Consider the following 25977-nt stretch of genomic DNA (forward strand, 5'->3'; position numbering starts at 1 on the left):
GGTACATTAAACAGCAGTGCCTTTCATGTTCTGCAAGTCTGGTTTTTATAGAACATTTGGTGGTGCCTATGTAGACATGATTACACTCACAGGGTATCCTATACATGCCAGATGTATCTAGCTGTTGTCTCCTAGCCTTAGTATTGCTAAGAAGTTGCTGGACCTTGATAGTTGACGTGAAGATTGTTCAGAAATTTGCTTTATGGAGAATATTACTAATCACGTCTGTTGTGCCTTTGATGTAAAGTCTCTAGCAGAGATGGGATACTGTGATTAAGCTGAGTTTGTGTTAAGAATGCAGCAGTAAAATGGAACTCTAAGCACCTGGAGGATACTGGTTTTTTAACTGCCGTTTCTGGCTTGCTGTCTAGCAATGTGTCTTGTTTAGGTGTATTTTCCCTGATGAAGTTCTGAAAAAACAGAACGTTGGACTTTTTTAACAACATGGCTTCTAACTCTTTGATACAACCATGGTCTTCTCACCCAAATAAATATATGTTAAATTGTTGGCTTATTGCTGACCATGAAAATGTACAAACATATATAAAGCAAATACAATTTACATTACCAGGTAGCCAGGTAAGTTGAACTCTCAGGATTTGTTACTTGAGAATCATTTGGTTAAAATTATTTACCTTGGCTCTGAAGGATTAAATTTTGACTATACAAACTAGTTTCTTTGGGATATAGCAGGGGTCTCCAAATTTTTTGGCCAGAGGGCCACATCAAATATCTGGCATGATGTCAAGGGCAGGAAAAAAAATTTAAAATATAAAATTTAAATAAATACATTAGAGACTGGACTTAGATGAATGACTAAATGGGCTCAGATTTCCAAGATTTTTCCAGGAGATTTCCAGGATTTCTCGCACACCGCAGAAATAAAGTACATACGCAAATGGACCCCCATTCCCCCACCTCTCAAGCCGCTTATTTAAATATACAGGAGTAAATACCTCAGAACCAGTACAACACAGGAAACAACTGCAGCATGTTCTGATTTGGTGGGCCACTGTGAGATACAGGAAGCTGGACTAGATGGGCTTATGGCCTGATCCAGTGGGGCTGTTCTTATGAGGGCTGGGGAGATCTCCCCGATCCTCAGGAAACTATCTAAAGCCTTCAAAGGGCACAGAATGTTACTTCTGATTTTTCAGGAAAACCAGGAATTGATGCTTTTAGGCCTTTAAAAGACGTTCTAAGGCCGGGGATGCTGTGTGCAGCTTCCCTTGCCCTTAGAACATCCTCCGAATGTGAGCACAGTTTTGGCCAAGTTCAATTGAGTGGGCCAGAGGCTCTCAGGGCACCAGAAGCTGGCCGTGGGCCAAAGAGAGGTTCGCTGCAAGCGGCATATGGCCCCCAGGCTGGAGTTTGGAGACCCCTGGGATATAGTAAAAGATTTGAACTAAATATAAATTGTAAACTACACATACTGCGAGATATAAGTATGCTCATACCAAAGAACCATTGCTGTTTATTAATATATCACTATCAATTTACAACACTTTTTTCTTCACTATCATTAACACAGTGTTTCCAGTTATTCCCAAAGACAAGGAAGGCTAAGAAGACAGTGACTTGCCCAAAGCAGATTCCTACTATAGGGGCTCATTCCAGGAAAAAAGGAGCAGCAAGGGAGAAGAGGTAGAACTGTTTGAGAAGCAGGAGGCATCTGGCTAGCCAAGGGTGGTGGAGTCAGAGATGTAAAATCTCCCAAATTTTGAAGCTATGGGGGAAAAGAAATCAATTTGGGGGAAAAACTGGAATATATGCAACATTAATTTTCATTTATTATCATCACATCTAAACATGCTGGAGCAGTAAGCTGTTACACTCAAAGGTATTAACCATTTTTGTTTTTGCAGGTTGTAAAAAACAAAGAAAAAGCCAAACACAGAAACCAAGAAGGATTTTCCATTACTGATTTGAACTACATGGATTATGTTTGTATTAACCAGAAACAGAAGACCCAGCGCAAAAAAATCCAAAACCAAAAAACCCTGAAGCACCTGTTTAGCAGCTACAGTGGGTTGAGCATACACACCACAAAAAACAACAAAAAACAACTTTCAATCAATCTCTTTCCAACTTTCAAGAAAAAAAAGCTAAAATCTGCCTCCAGCTTAACATACCACAGTATTAATATCAGATTTTACTAATGACCTTTAGGGCCAAACATATATGCTTTCATGTGCTGCAGAAGGTGGAAGAATTTGAAGCAAGTAAGAAGAGATTTGAGAGTTGTACATGCCTGCCACATGCAGGAACTGTAATTGGCTAAAACATCTTTACATTGTGTAAAATCTCATAAGATTTGGTTGCTGCGACTTTGGATTGCATGAGATCTCATGAGATTTGGGTGCTGCAAGATTTCACACAATTCAGAATAGCAGCACCCTGTTGAGCCAGGCTGCAGGGTGCTGTGACTTTGGTAAGTTTGGGGACCACTGCTCTAGGTGATCTTATATAATTAGAAAGTATTTTGAAGGAATAAGGAGAAGATACAACAATATTTTAAACGCTTACTTAATATTTCCTAAGAAGCTCCCCCCCCTCATGTTTTCCAAAATTTCCAAATTTTTCCACTGGGGGGGAAATGACTGGGGGAGGGGGAAAGGAGAGACTATTTTGTTTTTTCCCAGGTTTTCACATAATAGAAACAAAGATAATGAACATGAGTGTAGTGGGATATGAAAACAGATAGGTTGGCAACCTTCAGTCTCGAAAGACTATGGTATAAGCCTACAGCACCTGGTATTCCCAGGCGGTCTCCCATCCAAGTACTAACCAGGCCTGACCCTGCTTAGCTTCCGAGATCAGACAAGATCAGCCATGTGCAGGGTAACAGATGCTGTATGAAAACAGAAAGGCAAGGTGAAACAAGGCCATGGAAGGCTTTGAAGGTAAGGACCAGGTGTTTGTACTGGATCTTGAAACAGACCAGAAGCCAATGTTAAGATTTAAGGAGAGCATGGTCATAGCAATAGGAAAGGTGAATGGTTTTAGTAAAGGTATTCTAGATGGAGGTGAGAAGACCAAGGTGAGACATCAAAGTTTTCTTTAGTAATCAGAAATCAGTAATACCTGGCTCCCAGCTCTTAAGAACACAAAGATCAGGGGTTACATAATAGAGAAAGAGCCAATGTGAGAGAAAACAGCACTGTCACTTTAACAAAGAACGAGCAAGAAAAAGAAAGCAGAGTTCAACAGTCTGTGATATCAAGTGGCTGGTTGTTTGGTTAATAGCTAATTGAAAACACATGCCTAGCAATCAGTAGGACTTAAATTCTCCTTCCTTCTAAGGAGAGAAATGGAATGATGGTGATTGAACCTTTCAGAATATCCTCCATGGGGGGGGGTGAAATGTCAGGCAAAAGGTACTCTGTTGGACCATGGTATTCAAGATTGGACATTTTTAATTTGATTTAAACGTTCTGGCCATGAAAGCCTCAGTATGTATGCATGGTCCAGCCTCTCCTCAGTGACCTCTATTCTCTCTCTAGAAGCCACATATTCTACCTTCAACTGTTCCCTTTCTCCAATTCTGGATTCTTTTGTCTCATTCTCCCAAACCATTCTGACTTGGAAAAGTTGTAGTTTAAAGATATAAGAAAGAATTGTGCTTCATTTTTCTCCTTCTCAAGACATTCCACATACATAAACAACTGTGGGAGGTAAGTACAGTATTTCAAAATTCTATACGAAGAACAAAATATTTAAGTAGTAAATTGAAAGCTCTACATGTTAGATCTCAAAAATAGCTTCACTCCACTGTGTTGCACGACTAAGGTTAATTGCAGTTTCTACAATCACTAGAACTGAATTCTTACAGCAAGAAGCTGGACATTCTTTATGGAACTATATTCCTTATAGTTTCTCATGAACTAAAGCAGGGGTGCCCAAACCCCGGCCCTTGGGACCACTTGCAGCCCTTGAGGCCTCTCAATGCAGCCCTCAGGGAGCCCCCAGTCTCCAATGAGCCTCTGGAGATTTGTTGGAGCCCGCACTGGCCCAACGCAACTGCTCTCAGTGTGAGGGCGACTGTTTGACCTCTCGCATGAGCTGTGGGATGAGGACTCCCTCCACTGCTTACTGTTTCAAATCTGTAACATAGAGCGGCAGCAAAGGAAAGGCCAGCCTTGCTTTGTGCAAGGCCTTTTATAGCCTTGAGCTATAGCAAGACCTTCATTCATTCATGCAAGTTCATCTTTAATATAATCATTTACGTAAACTTATGTAAATTTATTCAAATTATAAATTTAAATTAACTCTTTTCTTTCCAAAGACACAGTGTCAGAGAGATGATGTAGCCCTCCTGCCAAAAACTTTGGACACCCCTGAACTAAAGCAATGGTTCTCACACACTGAGCACTGGGACCCACTTTTTAGAATGAGAATCTGTCAGGACCCACTGGAAGTGATGTCATGACCAGAAGTGACATCATCAAGCAGGAAAATTTTTATCAATCTTAGGCTGCAGTCCTACCCACACTTACCTAGGAGTAAGCCCCATTTACTATCATTGTTAAAAGAACATACATAGTAGCTTGTTAAAAGTACAGGTCTGTAACATTTCCCCAAATACAGTTACATGCCTTGGTAGCATCAAGTCTAATAAAAATAAAATATTGAAATAAATGGATACCCACCTGAAATTGGCTCACGACCCATCTAGTGGGTCCCAACCCACAGTATGATAAACACTGAACTAACAGCCCAATCCTATGCGTGTCTACTCTGAAGTAAGTCCCATTATGGTCAATGGGGCTTACTTCCAGGTAAGTGTGGATAGGATTGGGCTGTAAAGCATTTTTTATTCTTTCGCTAGTTTCCTTTAAACCAAATCCACTCATCAGAGCAGCAGATGCTGCTCTTTTCTGTTCTTAAATGATATATCAATGTCCTGTTTTTTGGGGATGTATCTATTGATAGTGCTTTTAGGAAAGGATAAGGAATTATTTGCTTAAAATAGAGCAATACAATGTTTATCATATTAAATAAAGTTAAGGTTATTAACAAAATAAATTTAATAACTTTATTTAATAATAGTTATTAACATTTAAATAGTTATTACTTTATTAATTTTCTGTCAAGTAATAGAGCATAGGATTGCAGCCTTAGGGTACAGTGTGGCCAATGGGGTCAGAGGGGAGGAACCAGGGTTGGAGAGGGGGTAGAACCAGCAGAGTTCTGCTCCACTATATCCTGAACTCAATGTTTGGCTGGATGGCCCGACACAGAGTCTTTCAAATCTGTGCTGGCAAAATAGCTGGCATAGATGTGAGAAGCCCCACTGAGGGGCTTGGGGCTTTCGGGGGGGGGGAACAAAGGTCCCCTTCTCCCAAAGAGACCTCCAGCTGCTTTTCGATGCCAGCTGGATACAGCAGTAGCCACTTTGGCACTGCTGCTCCAGTGGGTGCCAGGAAGCTCAGGATTGGTCTGTTAAGGATGTGTCTTCACATCCTTAACTATTCTTCACCAGATGGTTACACATTTTTACAGGTTGAGCCTCATTATTCGCAAGCACTCATGTGAATAGCAAAAAACACACTATAGCAAATCAATTTAAAAAACAAAGTTTCTTTGCTCTGGTGATTTAAAAACAGCCTTGCTGACCTTTGTGATGTAAGATAAGAATCATTAAGACAATCCATCAATCAGTCATCCTCCAAGAGCTTAGAAAGGCGCTTCACTCAACCCCTCCCTTTACCAATGCAAAGTCATCACCATTCTTTCACATGCTGAGGGGGAAGGGAGGGGTTGCCTGGGGAGAGATGAATTGATGGATTGTCAGCCAGCTGCCCACTCTTTCTCTCATTAAGGAGGCATGTCGTGAGAATGGATGATGGCCGGATCCCAAAGGATCTCCCCTATGGGGAACTCGTGCTAGGAAAGCGCACTACAGGTAGACCACAGCTGTGATACAAGGACATCTGCAAGAGGGATCTGTAGGCCTTAGGAGTGGACCTCAACAAGTGGGAAACTCTGGCCTCTGAGCGGCCCGCTTGGAGGCAGGCTGTGCAGCATGGCCTTTCCCAGTTTGAAGAGAGACTTGGCCAACAGTCTGAGGCAAAGAGGCAAAGAAGGACGGCCCATAGCCAGGGAGACAGACCAGGGACAGACTGCACTTGCTCCCAGTGTGGAAGGGATTGTCACTCCCGAATCGGCCTTTTCAGCCACACTAGACACTGTTCCAGAACCACCTTTCAGAGCGCGATACCATAGTCTTTCGAGACTGAAGGTTGCCAAAAAATTGCTAAAGGACTGTTCAGGTTTTTAAACTGATTTTAAAGGGATACATTAGTAAGGACTGAGCTGTTATATGAATTTTCCATGGAGTCAAATACAAACTTTTAAAAAATGTTTCTTTTTCATTTAAAAATATGAAATGATGGGCTTTTAGAACAAATGCATTTCCAGATTTAATCAGTTGATGGAAAGTATAACTTGTTCCAATTTACCATATCACTTTTTAGCCAAAGTCAATAATCATATTCAAAAGATGGAATAATTTTGAAAATATTCTTTTTAGTTTTCTTAATATGTTATGTTCTGTAACTTCAAGAAAATTTTGAATTTGAGAAATGAAATACAATCACTGAAATATTTGTGCAAGCTCTCCACATATTAAAGAATCACTAAACAAATATTTTGCTGTTTTCTCTTCTGTTTTTTACTAATACTAACTGTATTGTTTTTATTTTATGTTGAAATAAAACCTTCTCCATATAGTTCATAAGCACTGCTGATTATCTCAGCTTTCACAGTCAAAATTTTAAATATCTTCAGCATATAAACAGATTTTATTTATTGCTTTGGATTATCTAATACAAAATACCAAATGACACTACTTAAATTTTGGAAAACAATGCCAAACATGTGAGCCCTTGCTGACTAACTCTTTGTATACTAAAATAATCTGAATTAAATCCAGTAACTGAAAATCTTCCTTCAAGCAGTCATCAGTAATTCCAATATATTTCAAAAAAATAAACATTTTTCAAACAAACCAAATAAAATTTCCACTCAAGCTTATTAAAGGCCATCTCAATATCCAAAGTAAAACCTTGCAATAAACACATTGTGGGGTCCTGGCTTGAGGGGGACCCTCTTATTTGCAAGAAGGAGCAGCGGGGCACTGGAGGTTCTGTCTCCCAGAGTAACGGCACAGCCACTGGGGCCTCAGCAGAGAGTGTGGATGGAAGTGGGTTGTGTCACCCGGGGCCCTTAGCTGATAGGGCTTTTTGGCTCCTAACCAGTCTTTGGTTCATGGGCGGGTTGGGTTCTGCTCCCTCCAGCTCCCTACCCCAGACTGACTCCATCCTTGGCCCAACTGGGCTTTATGCTCATGTCCAGCCCCTCCAAGCCCCGCCCCTTCCTCCATGGGAGGGTTAAAAGGCTGTCTGGCCTCCCCTCACTGCTTGAGAGAGCTAAAAGGCTAGAGCACACCCCCCCCCCCGTAAGTCAGGAGGATCTTGACACACATATTGTATAAGGTTTAATAGTTTCTGAGTATTACAAGACAGAACTTAAAAGCAGGATAAAAACCTTAGAATTGGCCTTTTCAGCCACACTAGACGCTGTTCCAGAACCACCTTTCAGAGCGCGATACCATAGTCTTTCGAGACTGAAGGTTGCCAACAATATGCTTTATCAGTGCTCACACCTTTATCTAAGATTTGTGTTAACCTAGACGTGTGAATTGTCAAAATCTAATGATTGTTCAACACTATTGGGCACTATGGAGCAACAACAGCACTCTCTTTCCCTAGTGTCACTTTCAGGGAACGCAACTCTGCTGTCCATGATTCCAGGAATGTATATTCTCTATCTCTTATTGTGCATCTGTCAGTGTTTTCTTTAGACTAGCCACAAATGACCTATAATACTCAGTTATAAGGCTAATTAGGCCAAGGGTTTTACTGGACTTTTATTGCATTAATGACCTAATCTTTTATGATATGAAATTTTGCCGTTCCCCCCCCCCCCCAATAAATGGCTGAAATGGTCACAACACAATACGGATATTTATGTTTGAATAAGGGGTTTACCACAAATGGTCAGCACAACATAAGCACCCCTCCAGGAAACAATTTGGTTTCTTTTGCAGATAATTAATACTATCCTACCCATAAGTGTAATCTGTGAATATCAGTATAAGAAGATACCAGTACTGGTTGAGTATCCCTTACCCAGACAGCTTGGCATGGGACGGTGTCTGGGTTTTGGAATAACTGCATAAATATAATGAGAAATATTTCCTCCTATTCTTTTCACTGGTACCCATACTGGTGCCTGCTGGGCTCTTTGACATTTTTCAAAGACATTTTACTTACAGCTTGTACCTGCACTGTATATGGGGAAGGAGTACAAGACCTTTTAATACTCCCACCACAGAAAGTTTTTTTAAAGCCTTGGACAAAAATGTCCAGAATTTCAGAATACTTCAGATTTCAGATATGGATAAGGGGTGATCTACCAGATGGGGGCAGTGTAGAGAAGGGGAGAGAAAAGAGACACCTAGAAAAGAGATGCCTGAGGAGGGACATGATTGAGACATACAAAATTATGCAGGGGATGGACAGAGTGGATAGAGAGATGCTCTTTACACTCTCGCATAACACCAGAACCAGGGGACATCCACTAAAATTGAGTGTTGGGAGAGTTAGAACAGACAAAAGGAAATATTTCTTTACTCAGCATGTGGTTGGTCTGTGGAACTCCTTGCCACAGGATGCGGTGATGGCATCTGGCCTAGACGCCTTTAAAAGGGGATTGGACAAGTTTCTGGAGGAAAAATCCATTATGGGGTACAAGCCATGATGTGTATGCGCAACCTCCTGATTTTAGAAATGGGCTATGTCAGAATGCCAGATGCAAGGAAGGGCACCAGAATGCAGGTCTCTTGTTATCTGGTGTGCTCCTTGGGGCATTTGGTGGGCCGCTGTGAGATACAGAAAGCTGGACTAGATGGGCCTATGGCCTGATCCAGTGGGGCTGTTCTTATGTTCTTATGAGAATCTAGAAAACGTTGCCCTACTCTGAACCAGTTCAGAGCACTACCTTTCTACTGTACAGGCATTTCCAAATTAAAAACTGGGGGGGGGGAGGGTTACAGATGCCTTGACCCTCAGTGCATCCTTCTCAGCAATCCCAGTGGGAATTAATGATTTGTCTTCCCTTTAATTGATGCTTCTCCCCTTTTTCTCTCTGCTATTTATTCCCCACCTCAACATTTCCCACCTGCTCCTGCCCCATTTACCTTCCTCATCTCCTCCAGTTCTGTCAATTTACAGCCCATGTCTACTCATAAGTCCCATTAATGTCAATGGAGCTTACTCCCAGGAAAGTGTGGATAGGATTGGGCTGTCTGCTCTCTGCCTTGGAGGCCACCCATCCCTCTATCAACAATGTTTACATGTTGCCCAGATGGCTTAAGAACATAAGAACAGCCCCACTGGAGCAGACATCTATCCACTCCGTCCATGCACTCTGCATAATTTTGTATGTCTCAATCATGTCCCCCCTCAGGCGTCTCTTTTCTAGGCTGAAGAGGCCCAAACGCCGTAACCTTTCCTCATAAGGAAGGTGCCCCAGCCCCGTAATCATCTTAGTCGCTCTCTTTTGCACCTTTTCCATTTCCACTATATCTTTTTTGAGATGCGGTGACCAGAACTGGACACAATACTCCAGGTGTGGCCTTACCATAGATTTGTACAACGGCATTATAATACTAGCCGTTTTGTTCTCAATACCCTTCCTAATGATCCCAAGCATAGAATTGGCCTTCTTCACTGCCGCTGCACATTGGGTCGGCTTCTCATTCCATCTGCCCCCCCCCATGGTCATCTCCCTCCCTTTAAGAGATGCCCCAAGGTTCCTCGCAGGCACCAATGCTGCTTCAGAGTCCAGTCCCATGCCTGTCTACTAAGGTCCCATTATAGTCAATGGAGCTTACTCCCAGGCAAGTGTGGATAGGACTGCAGCCTCAGAGCCCCATCCTATGCCTTTCTACTCAGAAGTCAGTCCCTTTATAGTCACTGGGGCTTACTCCCAAGCAAGTGTGGCTAGGACTGCAGCCCCAGAGCCCCATCCTATGCCTGTCTACTCAGAAGTCAGTCCCTTTATAGTCACTGGAGCTCACTCCCAGGCAAGCGTGGACAGGACCGCAGCCTCAGCTCCTCCACTGGGACGCTCTCGCACTCTCTCTCTGCCCCCTGCCTGCTCCAATCTCCCCGCCGCCTTCTCAGGGGGGCTCCTCGTGCACTGCCCCGTCCTCGAGCGCGCTCCGCTCCTCTCCTCGCCCCCACCGCGCGCGCGCGCGCGCTCCTCCCGCCTTCCTTCCCCTTTGCTGCTCTCCTCAGCCCCCGACAGACACAGGAGACCCCCTCAGGCGCTGACACGCTCACCGTTCCTGAGCTCGTGCTTGACGGTGAGCAGCGACGGCTCTGCCCCCGCGGAGCAGCCCGCAGCTCCCTCCATCTCCTCAGTGCGCCTCTCGACGAGAGGAGGGAGGCGCGGAGCGGAGCGCAGGCCGAGCCAGGCGAGCTCACGAGCTCTGCGAGGCGCGCTGCATGTTCCGGCGCGAGGGTCCGGGCGGCGCCTCCTCACGGGCGGCGCGGCCCGCCATCCTCCTCTCGCCCCCCTCCCAGCAGGGGCAGGAGGGCAGCAGCGCTAGTCTCCAGGAGCCCCTGGCTACTCTCCTCGACGTTCCTGAGGCAGCGTTCCCGACGGGGGTCGAGCTGCGAGCTGATTGGCGCGCGCGTCCACACACCGCGGCGACGGTTGGTCGGCGACCGTTGCGCCTCCCCCGCCCCCGCCGCCAGGAGGCGCGAGCCCCCATTGGTCCAGGCCTGCGCCAGTCGCTCGCTTCGCCCCCCCATCGCTCCAGCTCCTCTCTGCACCCCGCTCCTCTGCCCCCGGCGAGTGCAGACTGCTCTCCCTCTTCCGGGGTCAGGCGGGCCGGGTCTGACAGGGGTAGGTCGGTCGCTCACCCGCCAAGGGCACTGCTCGACGGTGAGTGCCTTTGGCTGCTGCGGGGGGTGCGCACGGTGGACACGGGGACGCCCTCCCCCCCCCCCGCACAGCGTAAGAAGCAGGGGACACGCTCCAGCACTGTGGAACTCCCTGCCACAGGACGTGGTGATACGATACAATGAATAGGGGGTGCTCTTTTCCCCTCCACACAGCGCCAGAAGCAGGGGACACACTAGCACTGAGTGTCTGTGGAACTCCCTGTCACAGGACGTGGTGATGGATAGAGTGGAGAGGGGGGTGGTCTTTTCCCTCACACACAGCACCAGAACCAGGGGACACCCACTCAAATGGAGTGTCTGGAACTCCCTGCCACAGGATGTGCTGATGGATAGAGTGAAAGAGGGGAATGCTCTTTCCCTCTCACACAACACCAGATCCAGGGGGCAGCCACTCAGATTGAGTGTCTGTGGAACTCCCTGCCACAGGATATGGTGATGGCATTGGCTTAGATGCCTTTAAAAGGGAATTGGACAAATTTCTGGAGGAAAAGTCCATCACAGTTTACAAGTCCTGATGAATATATACAAACTAGAAATAGTCTACCTCGGAATGCCAGATGCAAGGGAGGGCCCCAGGTTGCAGGTCCTCTGTTGTCTTGTGTGCTCCCTGAGGCATCTGGTGGGCCACTGAGGGATACTGGAGGCTGGACTAGATGGGCCTTTGGCCTGATCCAGCAGGGCACTTCTTATGTTCTTTTGACGAAGGGGCTGCTCTCTCTCACTCCGAAAAGGTGGCCTTTTCCTGAGGTGACCTGTCTAATGCAAAAAAGACACTGGAAACTCTTCTGCTGCATATCTTCAGGCTGCTCAGAACAGCTGAAAAGTAGAGCAATTGTGGACAATTGTGTGCCTTTTGCTGCATGGACAGTGCTGACATTTTTAGGGCAAGATAATCTTTTGATGAAGATTAATGGCAAAAATAGGTGTTAAACCCAAGTTACTTAAGTGCTGTAGCACAAAGGACACTTCTGAGATGGGGCAGATCCATGATTTGCGTTAAAGATAAATGACAGAATAGGTGTTTGCCTAGGTTCTTCAAATGCTGTAGTACAGAGGACATTTCTGATATGGGGCAATTAGATCCATGATTTGTGATGAAGGTAAAGGCAATAATGGGTGTTAAACCCAGGTTATTCAAGTGCTGTAGCACAGAGGACATTTCTGAGATGGGGCAATTAGATCAGGGTGACCAGACATCCCGTTTTTGCAGGACATGTCCTTTTTTAGCCTCATGTCCTGGAAAATAACTTGAATAACTTGAATTGGGCAATTAGATTCATGTCCTATTCTTAAGGATGCATTCAGAGTTTTTCAGTTTTTTCTTTGTTTCTTCAAATGTAAGGCAAATTCTTGCCTTGTAGTTTGCACAGGGGGACAATATGCTATGAGAGAGATAGTACTTTTTATACACATAGAATTTATAATTCTGCCTTTCCATAGGACAAGGACAACTTTTCCTAGAAGGACAGCTTCCATAGGACAACTTTTACTCTCCCAGTTCTTGAAGATATAACTGGGATGCAACCAGAAAGAGCTGAGATAATAGCCTTTCAGATCTCCTGATGGAGGTTTTCTTGTTTTCACACTCTCTTAATTTGCCCCAACCTTGCATGTGTTTACATGGTCAAGGCAAATTTGAGGTTACCTTTTACTTTTACCTTTTACCACCTCTCAGTGGCTGATGATGTGAATACTACCATGGTTAATATTTTGTGTGTAAGGTATTAACAGTGAACATTGATAACAATATAGCCTCCTTTGTCAGGCAAAGCAGAACATAAAACTGTTAAATCACAGGCCAACATACATTTTGCTTCCTTAAATGTTACACCAATTCCTGGGTATATTTGGGGTGCCGATTCAAAAAATGGCATCTGTTTTGCCCTATCACGTCTAGTTTTGGAGACACGGCATAGCCTCTTTAGTGAATGTTTCAAGCAGTTTCCTCATGAGGAAGCCTACACCATATGTATGTGCAACCTCCTGATATTAGAAATGGTCTATGTCAGAAGGCCAGTTGCAAGGGAGGGCACCAGGATGAGGTCTCTTGATATCTGGTGTGCTCCCTGGGGCATTTGTTGGGCTGCTGTGAGATACAGGAAGCTGGACTAGTTGGGCCTATGGCCTGATCCAGTGGGGTTGTTCTTATGTTCATGAGGAAACTGCTTGAACCATTCACTAATGAGGCTATACTATATCTCCAAACTAGACGTGATAGGGCAAAATGGCTGCCATTTTTGGAATCGGCACCCCAAATTCATATCAAACCACCATACAGTTTGGGGACAACTTTTCTGACCCCCAGTTTTGTAGGCCTGTGTAATCAGACATAGAGGGTGGGTCCTTTTAATAGTCTGGGGCACATCTACCAGACTCTATTCTCTTCTGCCCTGTACTATATGCTCTCAGGGGCTTGATCAGGCCAATTACACCACCCTATTCCCCATTTTCCTTCCCCCCCCCCCCAAGGACACTCAGCTGCCTTTAACATTATGTAGATCATAAAGGCTACTGTCTCTGGTAAATCCTTATCTGGTGATGTAGGAACTTTTCCCTGCTTGCTTCAAAAGTTCCCCCATGAATACTTTTATGCATGCTTCAGAAGTTCCAAGTACTGTACGCAGGAGGGTGACTGTATCCCTTTAAAATATTTCCTGATTTGCATGCAACCTTCACCCTTTTGGAGTAATCTGAGAGTGTAGGAAGGGAATTGGCAAAATATCAAGTTAGAATTGTAAGGCACAACCACATTTGCTGTTGAGCTCTTCCAGAAATAATACTTTTTATGAAGGCAGATACAGAGGAGTTCCTGCACATGTAGAAAATGAAATTGGACATTTACTTCTGAAAGGCTGGAGTGAGTAAATTTTCCTTTCATTGCATGGATGAGTTCATTAGCGGTTAGCTTATATGGAAAGTCAGATTTGGTTTTTGCAGATGCATTTGGGTCATATTCTAAAATCAGATAAGCTCCTTTTCTTAAATGTCGTCTTATAATCATATATCTGCTTCTTCTCTGTACTGAACCTTATCTGATCCTGAAGTCATAAACGAAGTTTTAGAAATGATCTTGCAGAGAAAATCACGTCTTTCTAACAATTTAACATATCTGGGTGGAAAGACCATGATTGTACCAAAGGTTTAAAATCCATGTTGTTAAAAAAGTTCAGTGTTCTGTTCTGTAACTTTTTCAGAAGTTTCATGTCTTCCTCTTTGGCTTTGTGACAATCTTTTGATTGCCAAGCCAGAATTCCTCTGGTAGTTTTTATGGCACAATCACAGGCATTTACTGCAGCTGCTCTGCCATACCTTGCACAAGAAAAGTGGGCCAGGCAGTACCATCTTATTTGGTTGTAAACATTAAAAAAAATCTCCTTACTACTATTTCTAGTTGTCACATGAATTTATAATGGTGTACAAGGAACTGGGGCAGCAGAGAGATGGTTGATAGTGGGCAAAGCCTGTGTTTCCTTACCTCAAAGAGGCCTCCAGGACCTGAAACTCCCCCATGAGATACTATTTGTGCCCCATTGGTATGACTGCATGGGGGGGGGGCGGAGAGGTTGGATCAGGCTGTAAGTATGTTCATGTTCTTGATGTTCATATTCATGATACACTTCAAAGTCCTCTGAATTCATTGTTATGTCACAAATAGATCCCTCCTCTTGGGCATGATATGGTGTGCACAAATTTTGAATGGTTGCCAAGATTTGTGGGCACCTAACCTTGTGTCCCTCCCCTTTTTTTTTAAACTACATGCATCTACCATAGGTTGGATCCAAAGAATGATTTGAATGATTGGAAGTAGATCCATCATGCAAAGGACAGAGGGACAATGTTCAGTCAATGTTCAGAGAATGTATTTGGGTTTTTTGCTCTTTATACTTACCTGGTGTCGCTGATGAAGTTTCCATTTTTTTACATTGTTCATATTTTTGATCATCTTTAGCTGCACAGACTTGCACTGATTTCAAATATAAGTTTATAGACTATAAGGGTACAGCCAGTCAATATCCCAAAATTACACAGCTGAAACAGCAAAACTACGTAGTTACAGTGTATGCAAAGTGCTATCAAATCTCAGTGAGTTCAAAATGGGAATGCATTTTCCCTCCTCTCTAATTTTAGATGCTACAGAAAAAAAAGGTTATGGAAAACTCAGTGTTTGCTTTGCATTAACCATATTCCTGCAATTTTTGTTGAAGCAATTTAGAAAGCATCTGATTATGCAAAATCTGATTAACCAACTTATTTGTAAGATGTTTTGTTCTGTTTCACTATTAAAGGTAGCAAACATGTTGTCAAATATGAACACCTACTGTATACCAGGTAAGGGAACAAATGTTCCCTTGCCCAGAGGAGACCTCCAGGACTAACACCCCCCCCCCCCCGCAGGATGCAGCACTCAGTCTGGTGGTGCAGCTGCATTGGTGAACATGTTTAGATAGGTTTGGGCTATTAGTATGTGTTTGGCCAATATAAACTAATGTTTAATCTGAACAATACGCCTGTGATTAAAACAAATTATAGAATGCTATGTTAAATTCTCTTAGTCATCAGGGTAACAGCAGTAAAAATTAGTTTGTTGCCTTGCTGAATGTCCTTCATCATGTGATGATGAATTTTTGCCTATTTCTTTCTTATTTTTGGATTCTCCTAACTCCCCAGAAGCTTCTGTGCTGGTTCAGGGACCTAAATGTTCAGGGACCTAAAACATATTCTTGCAGCTGTCCTTGTCTGATAGCATGTTTGCCAGACAGCCATGTGCTGTTGCGAGTTGAGTCCTTCATGTCTGGTGTAGTCAAGACTCCTACTGAGAGTGGCCTGCTACTATGGATTGGGTAGCCAATGTCTGGTAAGGGGATGTTATGGAGTGGCTAGTTGGTTACATTCCTCAGTCAGGTAACTCTATGGCATCATCAAACGTAGGTTACTTAATTTCAAGCAGGGGGATGGGTGAACATAAGAAGAGCCCCAGTAGATCAGGCCAAAGGCCCATCTAGTCCAGCTTCTTGTATCTTACAGTGGGCCACCAAATGCTTCAGGGAGCACACAAAACAATAAGATACAACCTGCGTCCTGGTGCCCTCCCTTGCATCTGGCATTCAGAGATAGCCTACTTTTAAATTCAGGAACTTGCACATACCTATCATAACTTGTAACCTGTGATGAAATTAACTGCAGAAATTTGTCCAATCCCCTCTTAGAGGCATCTAGGCGAGATGCCATTACCACTTTCTGGGGCAAGGAGTTCCACAGACTGTGTGTCTTGCAGGTCTGCCATGAAATTTAGTATGGATTTGCAAAAGGCACACCACACTCTCCATTAAGTGCAGCATCCAGGATTCCTGGGACCATATAAGTAGTGAGTCATAGGGACTTTATTTCTAGCTTAGATGCATTCAGGGAGAATTTTGTTTTGCTTGGTTTTTGTTTTCACTAAAAGCCAGTCTGCAAACTTAACTGGTTTGGGACTTGTGTGCTTTGCTCTTGAGTGGCCTTCATATCATTCTGCTGAGAGTTACTAGCTATTGTAACTCTCAATATTTAATTTGATCAAGCTTTTTTTGGTGTTCATTAAATCCAGTTCAGGCATTTTCCACCAGCTTGCTTATACTTTTTATTCCTCTTTTCCCCATTTTGACTCATTGTCTACCATGTTCACAGGTGGATAGTAACATCACTACTGATCTGACCATCATGTACACTACTATGGTTTGATTTTAAATAAGAACCCTTGGGGTTCTGTACTGTCCTGGAAGTTGTGGTTATTCTTAGACTATCGCCCTCTGCTTGGTGTGTTTAGCCTGTAAGTGGATATAACTACCAGTTTTTCCCCAATAGCTGCTGACCTAGTAAAAAAGGAAAATGCTACTCCCTTCAGGCGGAATGCTTTCTCTGATTATATCAACCCTGACAGTTGCAAATGCAAATGCTACTCTTTCTATTTATAAAATCACCTTAAAGCAGTGGTTCTGAAACTGTAAGCCATGGCTCCCCAGGGATCTATGGAAAACAGCCGGGGAGCTGCAGAATCCTCATGGAAAAACCTGCGGCCCTATAGAATGTATAGGATTGGAGCCATGACCAGTGGCCCAGTAGGTCAATTGTGAGCCTTTGAGGGGTAAGAGACTATTGTTATTTCAGTAATTCCAGATTAGGCTTTTTTTTTTTTACTAAGCAATATGTTGTAAATGGGAGCTTTCTCCATTGTAAAATCCCCCCAAAGCTTATTGGCAAAGGTTTGTGAATTATTGATTAAATCTGACTCATGGGAAGAGACAAGGCTGAGAAAAGTGCAGAAATAAGAAAATGATCTCAAATTCGAGATTTCAAAAGAGATGTTGCAAAGCATATATGAAAATTGAGGGTTTTTTTTTTATTTGCACTAGTTTAAGCCTACAGAACTGTACACACTTTCCTGGGAGTAAGTCTAATTGAACCCAACATGCTGCTCTAGACATATGGTATGTAGCAATAAACCATGATTAAACTATGAAGTCTTAGCCTCATGGTTTCTTCCCTCCTAGGGTTAATAGCCTCATGGGTTCTTTCCTCCTAGGGTTAATAGCAGCTTCAGAGGGATTTTCATTAGGATCACAGAACAGGAAGTGGTTAAATTTTTAAAGAAACTGACTTCTGGTGAAGAAGACGAAGGAAATATGTACTGTATTGTGTTATAAACCAAATGTGAGCTGCCTTGTGGGCTTTTTAGGAGGTGGAAAGGCAAGATATAAATATCTAGATAAATAAATATCTCCCCAGTTCACATCTTAATCCCAATGCAGTCCCAATCTTAATCCCCTGTCCTCATTGCTGCTATTTTAATTTTTTTTTCCTCAGAAGCATAACAACTCAGTGTCACCTGAGTTGGAATTGAAATTAACCCACTTGATCAGGTGCTGGAAAGGAAGAGCCACTGTCTCTCTTTCTCAGCAAAGAAGCTATTTAGAGGACTGGACCATGATAATAATCTATTGCAACGATTTTCAACCACCATGCCTTAGTGTGCCATGAATGGTTTGAAGGTGTGCTGAGGGAGCTTGGGGGAGGGACACATATTAGTTCCTCACTCGCCCCCATGCCTCCTCTAAACATGACCAGAGCTGTGTGTGACCTTCCTGGGCCTCAAAAGGCCTTCTAAAGACACTTCCAGTTTTCCTCCAACAAACCAGAAGTGATGTTCTGAGGCTTCCTGAAGCCTCAGAACACCCTCTGGACATGACCGGAGCACAGCTCGGGACACGTTAAGAGGAGGCATGGGAGTGAGCAGGGGTGTGGCACTGGAAGATGTGTCCCAGGCCAGCACACTTTCCAGCTACACCACTGAATTTTGTGTCACCTTGTGTGTCTACCTTGTAGTGGACATAAATAAGTCCGATTTATTGTGGCAAAATTTAGTCTTTAAGGTGCTACAAGAGTTAGATCCCCTGAAATACCAAAAGAAAATATTTGTACCAAGGTATTAATGTGTAACTGCTTAGTTAGAAACTTGCTGTGGCTGGACAGTAAAATAAATAAAAGAATAACAAGAGTGAACATTTGTTAGAAATGAATAACCAACAACATGTTGAATATTCACTCTTGCATTTTAAAAGAATGCATTGTACTTTCCATGTTTTAAACAACTGTTGCTGCTTTGGGAGTCAGTTATTTTCCTTACTAACCATGGCTTCAGCAGAATTAAAATTAGAGGTGAAGTAACTGGGTTGTTCATCTAATTTTCTCAGTAATAGTAGAGATCAGAGCTGATGTTTGCATAATACTTGAAAAGTTATTGAGATTAGTCTTCAGTTAGTTTTGAGTACTAGAGAGACTAGAGAGACTATGGCTGTAAAATAACTTGATTTTATTGCAAAATGTATAGTGTGTACAAATTTGGATAGACAACTTCTAAAGTATTAATTCTGTACTTAAATCAGTCAGTTTTGGTGCTTTGTAATTGCTATAATATGTTAAAACATATCATGTGTAAACATGGTACTAAACAAAGTGAAAAATCAGTATATTGCAGAAAATAAGTGAACATTAGATTGCTCAGGTTGACAAATCCTTACTAATCAATCAAGTAACTCAGCATTTGTTTAATAAGAAATCATCAGAGAAAATATCCTTGATAGAATAAGTCCATTTAGCATTTGAAGGACACTATATACCAGAGGTGTCAAACATAAGGCCTGGGGGCTGGATGCAGCCTGCAGAAGCTTTTATCCAACCCTCAGGCTCTCAGCTGCTGAACAGTACTGAGGTATTACTGCTGCCCACATGAAAATTGGGCTCTCCCATATCTTGAAATATGATCAAGATTTGCTTATTTTCTCTTCTGTCATTTGCATCTAATGAGTTCCTAAGTGAGAAAAAGTGCTTATTTTTGGTTTTGACCTGTTTAATGACATCACTTCCTGCCTAATGACATCACTTCCGTCCTCAGCAATCACGAATGCTATTCAACCCTCAGTATGAAACGAATCTGACAGCCCTGATATATACTATATAATAGCAACTGTTACCCTGCACATGCCCGATCTCATCTGATCTCGGAAGCTAAGCAGGGTCAGGCCTGGTTAGTACTTGGATGGGAGACCGCCTGGGAATACCGGGTGCTGTAGGCTTATACCATACTTTCGAGACTGAAGGTTGCCAACCAGAGTATAATTAATGTGAAAAAGTATTGGTTTAAACACCATTAGATGTACTTTTTGCCTCTAAAGTTGTAAAAAATTTCATTTCCTGCTCCAGGATGACATGATTTTCAAAGGAGGTTTGAGAACTCTTCTTCCAAATGTTGTCAGAAATCTAATTCGTTCAAATAAACTCAGCATCAGGAATACTTCTGGAATGGCAGAAGGTAAACGCCCATACTGAATATAAATGAATACGTCAGTGATATTTCTTGAAAGTGAGGAGGCTTCAACAGGTGTTTCTCTTTTATCAGTGACGTATTTTCTTATGTATTTTCCTAAAGTCTAATAACTATTCTAAAGGTAGTAAAATATAAATCTGATACTTGTCTTTTCCTTTTTGTTTTCTTTTGTTTTTTATTAAGAAAAATTATTTTATTTTATTCAATGGTGCCATTGATAAGATGCCATTGTCATCTTGTTTTGAGATGCAAGCCTGCACAGTTTGAAGAGTAGTCAGTACTACAGACCCTTGATGGAGTATATCTCATCAGACACTTCAGAGAGATTGCTTTGGCTGAACGCCCCAATCTTCAGTGGGCCCCCCTCAGCTCCCACTTATCCACCAGTGCTGTCCTGCCATAGCATTCTCATTACTCTTTACTTTGCTTCCTTTTACTCTCCTTCTGTCTTTAAAAATGGAGTGCATTCTGTTGCCATGCCACTGCCCATTTTTGCCTTCTAACCTGGAAGGAAAGAAGGGATAGAACAACTTAGTAGCAGTGCACACTGCTTGGCCACTACCAGATGGGAAAAGAAAAGTCCCATGTTGCAAATTGGGGTATTTGATTAGTTCTCTTTCTTTGTAAACTGGAGACCAGTGTATTGGGGAAATTGTTATAATTACAATGTTCAGTCAAAATGGTACAATTTATGTAGTGACTAACAAAAGTGTGACACTATATAACACCTCTGTATTGATAGCAACTTTATTAAAAGGTAGAACTTTGGGCGCAGTCCTAGCCACACTTCCTCTGTTATGCAACAAATACTCACTTTACAGGCATCATATTCGTGGGCTGCATAAAATAAAACTTGACTCATTGGCTTAATATAGCAAACCTGCTAGTTGCTGCTATATAAAGTTGTTTGCCTTTTAATTGTAGTGTCATTTTTGTTCTCAGTTTTAAAATTTTTGAATAGACCAAAGACTGTATTGGGGAAAAAAAAAGCATGCCAGAATATTTAATATTAAAGCTATTAGTGCAGAATCTTCATATGGAGCTATAGCTTACCTGTTTATTTTCCTGTCTAGTTAAAAATAACAGAAAATTGGCATTACAGCAGAACTTGAAGTTCTAAGCCACAGTCCTGGATTGATTTAGCCTAGCATATATTTCTAACAGCCTAGTTCTAAATTAAAAATGGGCATTCTTGAAAACACAGAGCTGAATGTGTATGTGATTATCAACTTCCGATTTGCATAGTAATAATTATTATTATTAACTTTATTTATATCCCGCCTTTCTCCCCAAAGGGACCCAAGGCGGCTTACAATAATGATTAAAAACATAATTTAAAAACAAGATAAAACATAGTTGCAGAACTGAAGAAAACTATTTGCATAAGAAAACTAAAACTCAAAATTTCCTAGGGCTAATGTCCTGTACACACTTAACTGGGAGTAAATTCCTTTACATTCAGTAGGGCTTACTTGGAGTAGAAATGCATAGAATTGTGCTGTAAATACAGGTCTAACCTTGTTATACACAGATTTTTTATACATGGATTTGATTCAATGCAAATGGCCATTGCAAATGAGAAGGAATGTGCTAATCCCTGGAGAAGGAGAAAATGCATCCCTTTATTTATTTATTTTTCACATTTTTATACCACCCTTCCTCCAAAGAGCTCAGGGTGGTTCACACAGCTGCTCCCCTCCTTCTTGTCCTCACAACAACTCTGTGAGATAGGTGAGGCTGAGAGAAAGTGACTGGCCCAAGGTCACCCAGGAAGCTTTGTGGCTGAGGGGGGATTTGAACCTGGATCATCCAGGTCCAAGTCCACCTCCCAAACCTCTACACTACCCTGGCTCTTTAATATCACAGTTTAAAAAAACTGCTTTTCTTACTGTTGTAGAGAGACAGTAAGACAGAATGCAAGTGATTACAGGTATAACCTAATTATCCTTGGGTTTTTCACCTGTGGAAAAATGCATGGATTTTTCTATCTCATCGCAATGAGAAGGGCCCTTTCAATTAAAGGAAAACAGTCATTTGACAATAAATGGGAGAGAGGGCAGCCAGCTGACAATCCATCAATTATTCTCTCTCCAGGCACTTAGAAAGGCTTCTTTCCTGGGGAAGCAACCCCTCCCTTCCCCCTGAACGTGTGAAAGAAAGATAACCACTTTGCTCTGGATGAAGAGAGGGGTTGCTGGCTGTAGTGAAGCCTTTCTAAGCGCCTGGAGAGTGACTGATTGATGGATTGTCTGCTTAATGACTCTGCCATACATCACAAAGGTCAGCAAAGCTGTTTTTAAATCACCTAGCAAAGGGACATTGTTTTTCAAATGGTTTTGCTTTAATGCAATTTTCACCATCTGCTTGAGTTCTGGTAACAGAACCCTAGCAAATAATGAGACTCAACCTGTAAACTCTAGATGTCTATATCATAACCTCATTCCCAAACTTCACAGAAGCTGTTAACCAGTGTGGTCTAGATCGGGGTGGGCAAACCCCAGCCTGTGGACCATTTGCGGCTGTCAGGGACACCCAATCCAACCTGCAGGGAGCCCCCAGTCTCCAATGAGCCTCTTGGAGACTGTTGGAGCCTACGCTGGCCTGCGACTGCTGGTCGTGACTGCCAGACATGAGTTGCAAGCCAAGTAAGAGCAAGGCTTCTTATAGTCTCCATATGTTTTCTGGTTTTCCTTGGGCATTATTTTAAACCCCCCCCCCCAACTGCCCCTGAAAAACTTATGTCTCCATGTGTTCCTGGCTTGGTCTGTATTTTAGCACTGTGCAAGAGGTGAGTGGCAAACAGTTCATAGTTCTCCTTTGGTTCCACATGAATTATAGTCCTCATGTTTGTTATACAGGCATGACCTCACAGCCACAGAAGAATAGGAAGGCGAGAGAATTGGACACAGTTAAAAGGTCATTATCACAGAGATGTGTGAAATTTAAAGAGGGCTTTCACTATTACTTATGTCCACTGGCTTCTCAAGATACCAACATCTCGGACGTCTGAGTTATGGACAGTTGCACTGGCAGTGTAGCACCAATGCAAAATGCCCTTTAGTGGTGCTTTCATGAATGCACAATAGCGCTGGGCTGGCAAAGCTCGATTTTCTATATCTGTACAGGTGCAACCTTTTTATACACAGATTTTTTATCTGAGAATTTGTCTCAATGCAAATGGGGGAGAACTGAAAATTGCACACACCTTTGCCCTGCGCTGGTCTCTAATGTATTCATTTATGTCAATTTATGTAGATTTGAAATGTAATTGAATTCTTTTTTTCTGGGGCCCCCAATAATGGTGTCAGAGAGATGATGTGACCCTCCTGCCAAAATGTTTGCCCACCCTGGTCTAGATCAGGGCTTTCAAACTCATTTCCTACAGTGGGCTGATTAGCATTCATGATGCCTGATGAGGACCAGAAGTTATGTCATTAAGCAAGTGATGACCATAAATAAGTACTTTCTCTCATTTAGGAACTCATTAGCTACAAATGGTAGAAAATACACAAATCTTGAACATATTGTCAAGATATTGGAGAACTGAATTATCATGTGGGCCACCCTTTCAGCAGTGACACCTCAGCACAGCTCAGCAACTTATGGTAGTATTTGAAGAGCCCACCTATTCCACAGGCAAGATAAAGAGCTTTTGTGGGCCTTACGTTTCACACCTCTAGTCTAGACTGGCTGTCGCTGCTTTGCATACCTGGTCTGTACCACTGTTTTCGAGCTTTTTCATCTCACAGCACATTGACAAGGTGCTAAAATTTTGAAGGCACACCATTAGTTTTTTGACAATTGAAAAGGCACACCATGCTGCTGGTGGGAGGCTCACATCCCTAATAACCCTACCAATAAATGACCCTCCCTCCAACTCTTGTGGCACACCTGCAGGCTATTTGTGGCACACTAATGTGCCACAGCACACTGGTTGAAAATCACTGATCTTCATGGTACAGGTCAGGCTTCTTTATCCGTGGATTTGCCTCACCTTAGATGCCAAATGCCCCCCTCCGATAGCCCCACTGAAGACCTCCCAGACATAATGGAACCTTGTTCCAGTCACACCTGAGAGGTTTTTTGAGCCTATGAGAGGCCATGCACACCCTCTCCGAGGCTCTGAAAGCTGCCCTGAGTCTCTGGTAACTTCCATTTTTTACGAAAACCAGAAGACACCAGAAAAAGGTCCTGGGTGGCATTCTGAGTCTCTTTGAGACCCTTTGAGTATCAGAATGGCTCTGGTCGCTTTGGGAGCTCAGGTGGGCTCCAGAAACTGCAGATTTCAGTTTCTGTGGTTTTAGGTATCCACAGGGGGCGGGGCGGGGTGTCCAGGAACAGAATCCTTGCAGATAAACAGATTCCACCTGTATAACACTGTATTTAGTCACAATATAGTGATGAAGGCCAAAGTAGGCCAAATCCCGGTATCATAGAAGATTAATAAGAATCAAACTGAAAGCAAAAGATGAGTAGGAGTAACACAATTCTCTCAGATTTGCTTGGTCTGAATACAACATTAGGAAAAGTGAATCCCTTCGAGAATTACTGAGTGAACATATCTGGAGCAAAGGATCTGATCAAAAATGCACTAAATTTTTAAATGTCCATAACTTGATGATGCCAAAAAACAAATATTCAGTTGGAAATCTCTTTTCATTCATGCTTGTTTATATATCCAAAAGAATGAAAACCTATATACAGGGTGAACCAAAAGTAGGTGGACAGTAGGTGGAATAGGGTTTGTGTTAGGGTTATACTATAATTTATAAAATTTTCAGTACCTTTGTATTGTATTATTGTATACAATAAAATTTAATTATAAATGTAATAATTGTTTATCAAAATTTAATTGTATTAGTAAATATAACTGTATATGTAATCTCAAAATAAATGTTATCATTTACTGTCCACCTACTTTTGGTTCACCCTGTATATAGGTTTAGCATATAACATATAAACATTACATTACATATAACATTTTAATATATAAAATAAGTTTCCATAACTTATTTTGTTTTTGTTTACAGGATTTAAACAGGCAAATATAGTAATTCTGCACAAATCTCTTGCGGATGACTTTGAAAAATTTTGCAGTGCAAATGATGGGCCACTTCCACTGCTGTATAGAAGTAAGCCAGGAGAATGGAAATGCCCTGCCCTGAGCAACAGTTGTGATATTAGGTATGCATGAAGTTATGCTCTCTAACATAGGTCCGATATGAATATTGGAGCATATTAGAAAGATTGTCTTAGTACAATGCATTATACTCAGGATTCTCTACTTTCTATAATTTTGCTACACAAATTATGGCCCAATCGTATCGGCCATTTACATCTCTTGAACAAGCTTTGGGGGTGTAAACTGCTTTATGCCTGTTGCAAACAAGACAATACTGGCAAGCGCAATCTTGTAACCCCCATCAGCGGTTGGGTCAGTGGACATTGGACGCCTGCTACCAACAATCAGACCTTGTGCAGGGGTTGAAGGGAGGTGTGGAGTGTAGCCATCAGATACATGGAAAGGAAGACATGTGCATGCATATGCATCCACCTACCTGCCCAGTCTTATATAGAAGAGGGCAAAAAGTCAGCAGAAACAAGAATTTTGAAGAAAGAAGTGAAAGCAAGAGAGACTTGGGAATTTCTGATTAGAATTGAATATGGAAGGGTGAGGTGGAGGGATACCATCTCAACCAGGCAGCCCTTCACAAATGAACCCCCCCCCCCAGTGCATTCTACTTGCTCCGGGAGTTCTTGGTTGAGTGGAATTCTTCCTGTGTTCACAGAAGGAGCTTCTGACAGCTGAAGTGGTCTGCTATCCTTACTCGTGGGCAGAAGGCTACTTCAGGGGTCTACCCAATTTGCTTCCACCTTGTAGGAATACTGTCTGCATCTGCTTATGCTCTGCTTGTATATTTGTAAATAAAATATTACACAGACAGCATCAGTCTCCAGTGCTCGGAGAATTTCAGAAAATCCGATATACATTTTCCCAGGAGTAAATTCCATTAAGCACAATGGGATTTACTTCGGAATAAAGCTGTATAAGGGTGCACTGTAAACCTGTTAGCACAG

At 42.5% G+C, this 25977-nt stretch overlaps 2 protein-coding genes and 2 pseudogenes across 5 annotated transcripts in view; 2 read left to right on the top strand and 2 right to left on the bottom strand.

Annotated features, from left to right (window-relative positions):
• Window positions 1-10638, bottom strand: part of RPS6KA5 (ribosomal protein S6 kinase A5) — a 58044-nt gene extending 47406 nt beyond the window's left edge. The window contains exon 1 of the mRNA XM_066612159.1: window positions 10410-10638. Within this exon, the coding sequence (XP_066468256.1) occupies window positions 10410-10482 (73 nt within the window). The 5' untranslated portion in view covers window positions 10483-10638. The remainder of the gene's footprint in view (window positions 1-10409) is intronic.
• On the bottom strand, window positions 2740-2859 carry LOC136637210 (5S ribosomal RNA; annotated as a pseudogene).
• Window positions 10639-10872: 234 nt separating the features above from the next.
• The window catches only part of DGLUCY (D-glutamate cyclase), a 31049-nt gene continuing 15944 nt past the window's right edge, over window positions 10873-25977 (top strand). Inside the window, exons 1-3 of one of the 4 annotated variants that reach the window (XM_066628404.1) lie at window positions 10927-10977; window positions 19776-19884; window positions 24930-25083. In XM_066628404.1, the coding sequence (XP_066484501.1) occupies window positions 19782-19884; window positions 24930-25083 (257 nt within the window). In that variant the 5' untranslated portion in view covers window positions 10927-10977; window positions 19776-19781. Of the gene's footprint in view, window positions 11017-19775; window positions 19885-24929; window positions 25084-25977 lie in introns of all 4 variants that reach the window. The other 3 variants (XM_066628396.1, XM_066628413.1, XM_066628422.1) reach the window with 3 other exon arrangements.
• On the top strand, window positions 19529-19648 carry LOC136637163 (5S ribosomal RNA; annotated as a pseudogene).

Source organism: Tiliqua scincoides, chromosome 1 (genome assembly GCF_035046505.1).
Source record: "Tiliqua scincoides isolate rTilSci1 chromosome 1, rTilSci1.hap2, whole genome shotgun sequence".
Classification (NCBI taxonomy): domain Eukaryota; kingdom Metazoa; phylum Chordata; class Lepidosauria; order Squamata; family Scincidae; genus Tiliqua; species Tiliqua scincoides.